Below are 6,778 nucleotides of genomic sequence, written 5' to 3'. Positions count from 1 at the left end.
ACGTAGAGATTTATATCATTGGTTTACCCCTCTTGCCAATCATTTTGCCAATTAATTTCAATTGGATTTTATAAAGGATTCGCTACCCCCTAACATAATCCCTCACATACAATACTGTACGATATTCATACCCGCAATCCCTACAACATTAATTATAGCGTTTATTCAAATTAATCAAATCCTACCCAAAACGGTAATCATTGTGCTAAATTAAGACTCCACTCTCCACTCTACTCCATCAAAGGTCATTCCTTTATAATCGATATAGATTTAGTTAACTTGAGACTTATAGCAATAACCCTTGTTAAGTTGTGCGGGTTTGTGTTTGCAATGAATAAAACAAGTGCATATGTCCTTGCTTTATTAATTGTGGTGTTGGGTTAGGTTGAGTTGGGTTGTGAAAATATGCATTTCACACTGACAAACTTCTCTAAATGTTGTGAAATTATCTAGTAATATGTTACTGATACTCTCCGGGTGTTCATACTTGATGGCATCAATATCTACTGACATGTTAAATCACACTTAAATTGTGTCATACAAATGGTAACCGAGGATGTGTTGCCATCTACTGTTAGAAAGTAGTAACTGCAAGATTAATCCATCTAAAAACAAACCAAACACGCATGCGTTTAGTGCATTTAAATAATGAGCTACATTATTATATATCATATTATCTCAGCGAGTTCATATACGCAAGAAAAAAAACACATCCATACTATATATTTATTCCAGGTTAAGGTCCTAAGAACAATACTATGCTCACAATGCCATAGTAACAACAGCACAAGAGTCATCAATAATTCACTAAAAATGTTTTTAGAAACTTCCACAGAAATTATTATTATTATTATTATTATTATTATTATTATTATTATTATTATTATTATTATAGAGTGAGTAAACATTGAAGCTCCTTTCCTTTCAACAAAGGCCTGAGTCCAAGTGGACAGACCGGAACATATAACTCAGTCACCCATTTTTGTCCAGTGAAAACAGCCTTCACTCAAAACTTACATTAAAACTGCAAATGAATAACTGACCAAGAGCCACATTGAGAAAAAGTTAACTTTTTTAACAATTTGATTTTTGGCCTTCTATATCTGGCCTGTGGAAGATCAGAACGAATTGTTACATTAAATCACAGCTCATCATGTTTTATTTGCAGTGGAGTAATCTCTATAGTAACTCTGCTAACTATTGTGTCTCAATATTCTATGTATTTTTTCCCCTTATTAGGAGATCCTCTGAAGCACTGAGAAAGACACTGACCTGCAGAACAGTTTCGTTGTGTAAGCAGTAAGGATTTGCCCACAGTCTTTTTACCCTGAAAGTCATCTGACATATACAGATTAGTAATAGCCTTAGTGTAAATGAACCAAATTTTCTTGACAGCAGGAGGCCTGCGAGAAAGTGGCATTTATCTGATGTGACAGTCATTACAGACCTGCCTGTCAGGCTGCACAGCAGATAATTAGGAGTCAGCAGCTGAGTCTGTCATGGCCTGCATCTTAAATTGAAGAATAGGGATGACAGGCAGGATTGTGGGTCACACCACAACTGTTTCTGAGTGTCTGGATAATAACGATGCAACTAGCCAAACTCCCACACAAACCTTTTCATCAATCTGTCCGTCCATCCATCCATCCATCAATCCATCCATCCGTCCATCCATCCATTCCATTTTCTGTCAGAGTACATACATTAAAAGTGTAGCATGAGTCTGACAGCGGTGACCTAAAAATACCACTTCTCTCTCTCTCTCTCTCTCGCCCTCTTTTGCACTCTCTCTCATCGTAGAAATTGTAATCCCCCGAAGTAATCCCCATTTTTAATAAATGTACCTGCAATCTGATTACATGTTTTTTCCTGTAACTGTAATGGAATAGTTACTTTTTTTTGCAATCAACACACACACACACACACACACACACACACACACACACACACACACACACACACACACACACACACACACACACACACACAAGTTTGTGGTACTATCTTTATGGGGCCATCTCATCGACATAATGCATTTCCTAGCCAATTACCCTTACCCTAACCATCACAAATGATTGCCTAACCACAACCCTTACCTTAACCCCAACCATAACCTAATTCAAACCTAAAGTCTAAAACCAAGTCTTGACCCTCAAAAAGGACAAGTGGGCCCCACAAGTCTGTAAAATCCCGGGATATGGGCATGCATGTAGCAAAAACAAGAAAACACACACACAATGCAGGTCCTGGCAAAAAGTGAACCGATTGTAATGAGTACACCATTAACATAAATACTGAACATTTAAATCTTATTTTGACACAAGAGCCCAGTCCAAGCCAAAAGCTGAGTCAGTCAGGATGTTGATGCTGTGCTGCACACACTTCAAAAGCTATAAATCTCCAACTGAAATACCACTCAGCTTGCTCTGAATGAAAACATGCAGCACTGAATGAGATACACAGAATATGTAGAGTATTATGTTTGACTTGTAGTACTTGCTAACATGAATTCAGAGATAAAGAACCAGACAGTTTAATAGCATTGGGTTCTTATAAATCTGCTCACTTTTCAATTCATAACAGTAAACCTTTAACCTGGCATGCTGTAGAACACTAAACTTTTAGAACAAGAAAGTGATGACTGCTGTTCTTCTGAAAGAGGTCAGTTGCAGAGAACACATTTTTATTATTCACTGCATCAAAAAATAATAAAATAATTTTCAAGCAATTCTTCACTGGTCCTTGAACACTCAGGCCCTCAAGCCAAGTTTGCTGAAGACCAATATCCTCTGAGTACTACTATTTTTTATATTGTATCACAAAGACGAGACCCACTAAATACTATTGAACTTGCAAGTGTATGAGTATGAAAATATGCATTAATAAATAACATAAAATGTAACTCTATGAAAAGTTTCCACCCAAAGTTAAGTAGGCTATGCCGATGCATCCATTTCACATTAGAACAAATTAATAGCACTATTACGCCAAACAAAAATATTACAAAAAATTTGAATACTGATGTAATAATTATCTTCTCTTGGTCAATCAATCAATCAAAATCTGGTATAGAAAATTAAATTTTCTCACGTGTGTGCTAATTAATTTATTATTATTATCATCATTATTATTATTATCATTGCAAAGTGTTGAAAATGACTAGACTTGACTAATGATTAAACAAATATAAAATGGTCCCCAGAAAAGCGATGATTTATTTGTGTACAGTAGGCTATACTGTAATGATATGGCTAATTCGTTTTCTATCTGTATTTGGGGCGTCCTTTCTTTCTGTCGTTAGAGAGAGAGAGAGAGAGAGAGAGAGAGAGAGAGAGAGAGAGAGAGAGAGAGAGAGAGAGAGAGAGAGAGAGAGAGAGCGATGCGCTTTGAGCGTGTCACGTAACAAGGCATGCTGTTACTATTGCATTGCTTTGGAGTTGTAGTGACGCATGTGGAGGTGGAACACGGGCTTCGCTACATGGATTATTTTAGGACCGGAAGCCACTAGTACCCCAAACTGTTCTTCTTTGAAAGCGCCCGACCTGTGAAGCGGCAGCTGGCTCGAAGTGAAAGCACTGACTCGCAGAGGAAAGCAGGTCACAGACATCCAAATATGCGCGCTGGAGTGCGCTGGCGAATCGTCCGTTTATTTCATTCATTCGCGTTGTCGTGATGTTTAACACTTCAGGTATTGAGCTTCCTTTGAACAAGAAGGAGGAGATTTCTGAAGTTACCAATGGCACCTGGCAGCTTTTTTACAACGTCCTGCAGAACATCGGCCCCACAACCATGCGGAATGAGTCGTGCGGGGAGCAACTGCTGAATTTCAGACGCCCGGAGAAGATCATCATCGGGGTGTTGCTGGCCATCATCACAGCGGTCACCGTGATGGGAAATTCGTTGGTCGTAATCGCGGTGAGCGTGGTGAAGAAATTAAGGCAGCCTTCAAACTACCTCCTGGTGTCTTTAGCTGTGGCCGACCTGTCCGTGGCCATAGTGGTGATGCCATTTGTTATAGTGACTGACCTCACCGGGGGCAAGTGGCTTTTTGGCGAAGTGTTTTGCAACATATTCATCGGCATGGATGTAATGTGCTGCACTGCCTCCATCATGACCCTCTGTGTGATCAGCGTTGACAGGTAAGTCATGAAACGTAAATTGCTACACAGCAAATTTTGTAGTGTTCAATTGAGTTAAAAATCTAGTGTTAATTAATTTTGAGTTACAAAGTGTTATTTGAACACTCACAGTGAAGAAAAAGCTCTATTGGTGGTGTTATTTCAGCGAGTTGAACAAATGGACTCCAAGCTGAGTTACCTTATGCATCCGGCTCTTTTCTCCTGCAAGGCTGCTACGTTTTTTCCCTTGATTTTAAGGACAACTCTAGGTCTGGATTGTCCGGTTTTAGAAATTAAAGATGAAATTATACAGTTCTTAAATTAGTTTGTTCATGAGTTAACGTAGAAAATGTGTGTGAGACATAAAACAAAAAGTTTCCGGATTTTCTCGAGTAGTGTAATTCATGTTCAACTGTAAACTGTAAAACTAAAAACTAATTGGATATTTTGCCGTACCGGCAATTTGTATTTACGAGTCATGTGGGAACTATAGGCTTACAAGAATTTTGCGGCTACTAACATGTACTATCTCATGGCGTACTTGTTAGTGTTTTTGACCCCCCCCCCCACCCCCAAGTGCTAGGTACAGACGCTCCCCTACTTACGAACATTCGAGTTACGAACAACGGTACATACGAACATGTCTGCGCGCATGCGCGCATGTCAAAAAATGTTCGTAAAGAGATGCTGTAAGTTAGATTTTGTATTGCGCACCTTTTTCCGAGTACTGTAGTGCTTCTTTCCGCCGCTAATACCGACGCTTGGCGCTGTGAGAGCTCACCCAGCATTGGAGGCTCAGCAACGTGTCGAGGAGGAGGAAGAAGAAGAAACGCCTGTCGCTCATAGATAAAGCCATCGCACTCTTCGAGCAGCAAGACCCAAATATTGAACGTTGCACAAAGGTTGCAAATCAATTGAATGATGCCATACAGTGCTACCGCATCATTTATGATGAAAAAAGAAGAAAACTGTGCAATCGTCGTTAGATCGCTTCTTTCGGCCAGTTTCTAGTAAATCCTCCAAGGAAGATACTCATCAACCCTCATCTTCTTCTCCTCGACCCTCAACTTCTTCCTACATTGAAGTTACGGAGGAGGAAGTAACTTTTGAAGCCCATTCCAGCGACGACGAAGAACCTCTCATGATATAAAATCCTCCTCTTCCTCCTCCTCCCCCTCCATCAAATCCTTAAGCATCGAGTACATCTTCCAAAAGTAAGTTAAACTTCATTTTATTTATCTTATTACGTACATGTACATACTGTGTGTGTCTCTCGCTCTCTCTCTCTAACATACGTAGTACAGTACTGTACGTATTCTCTTTAAACATAATTTATATTACAAAATATAGCACTGAAGCAACTTACGAACAAATTCACCTTACGAACGATCGCTCGGAACGTAACTCGTTCGTAAGTTGGGGAGCGTCTGTACTAGGTTTGAGTCGCACTTTCTCTCCATTTGGGTTGGAAAATTAAAAATTGTCAAGAAGTAACTCTAAAACTGGAGAATGAAATGAATAAATATAACACTTCATGGTTAAAAGTAACAACAAAACTGTGAGAAATTAATGTCAATAAATGAAAGGAAATAACACTTTTAAGTGTTAAGAAATAACACTGAAAATGTGAAAAAATAACACTGATAGGTGAATGTAGATAACACTTTAAAATGTAAAAAGTTCACTTTTATGTGTCAAATAACACGATGGGTGTTGTAATTTTACTCTTTCACTCTTTCACTTTTGGAAGTGTAAATTTAACTCGGAACTAGTGAGAACGACAAGCCCAATTCCAAAAACGTTGGGACACTATACAAATTGTGAATAACAACTGAATGCAATTATGTGGAAGTGCCAAATTAAAATATTTTGTTCAGAATAGAACATAGATGTTCATCTATATCTGTCATCTATGTTCTATTTTGTTTATAATAGAACATAGATGACAGATATAGATGACATAGATGACAGGTCAAAAATTTTAATTGAGAAAATGTATCATTTTAAGGGAAAAATATGTTGATAGTAAATTTCATGGTGCTGGAAAAGTCAATTGCACAAAAAAACAGCTGGAAGACCAGTTACCACTAATGAGGTCCATTGGCAACTTGATTGGAGTATAAAAAGAGCTTCTCGGAGTGGCAGTGTCTCTCAGAAGCGAAGATGGGTAGAGAATCACCAATTCCTCCAATGTTGCGCAGAAAGATAGTGGAGAAATATCAGAAAGGTGTTTACCAGCAAAAAATGTCAAAAAGGTTGAAGTAATCATCATCTAGAGTCCAAAGATTCAGAGAATCTGGAACAATCTCTGTGTGTAAGGGTCAAAGCCGAAAAATCATACTGGATGCCCATGATCTTCGGGCCCTCAAACGGCACTGCACCCCAAACAGGAATGCTTACTGTAAGGGAAATCAAAGAAAGGGCTCAGCAATACTTCCAGAAAATATTGTGGGTGAACACAATCCACCGTGCCAGACGCCGTTGCCAGATGAAACTCCACAGTACAAAGAAGAAGCCATTTCTAAAGCAGACCAAGAAGCGCAGGCGTTTCTCTGGGCCAGGGCTCATTTAAAATGGAGTGTGGCAAAGTGGAAACCTGTTTTGTGGTCAGACGAATCACGAGTGGAAGTTCTTTGTGGAAAACTGTGGCGCTATATCAT

General features: G+C 38.9%; 1 protein-coding gene across 1 annotated transcript in view; it reads left to right on the top strand.

The window, feature by feature from the left end:
• The first annotated feature begins 3,389 nt into the window (after positions 1-3,389).
• Positions 3,390-6,778, top strand: part of htr7c (5-hydroxytryptamine (serotonin) receptor 7c) — a 39,484-nt gene continuing 36,095 nt past the window's right edge. The window contains exon 1 of the mRNA XM_077562532.1: positions 3,390-4,139. Coding sequence (XP_077418658.1) covers positions 3,673-4,139 — 467 coding nt within the window. The 5' untranslated portion in view covers positions 3,390-3,672. The remainder of the gene's footprint in view (positions 4,140-6,778) is intronic.

The sequence above is a fragment of the Vanacampus margaritifer genome, chromosome 3 (genome assembly GCF_051991255.1).
Source record: "Vanacampus margaritifer isolate UIUO_Vmar chromosome 3, RoL_Vmar_1.0, whole genome shotgun sequence".
Taxonomy (NCBI): Eukaryota; Metazoa; Chordata; class Actinopteri; order Syngnathiformes; family Syngnathidae; genus Vanacampus; species Vanacampus margaritifer.
The sequence above is the reverse complement of the archived record's forward strand: the minus strand, read 5'-3'. Positions and strand labels throughout refer to the sequence as shown.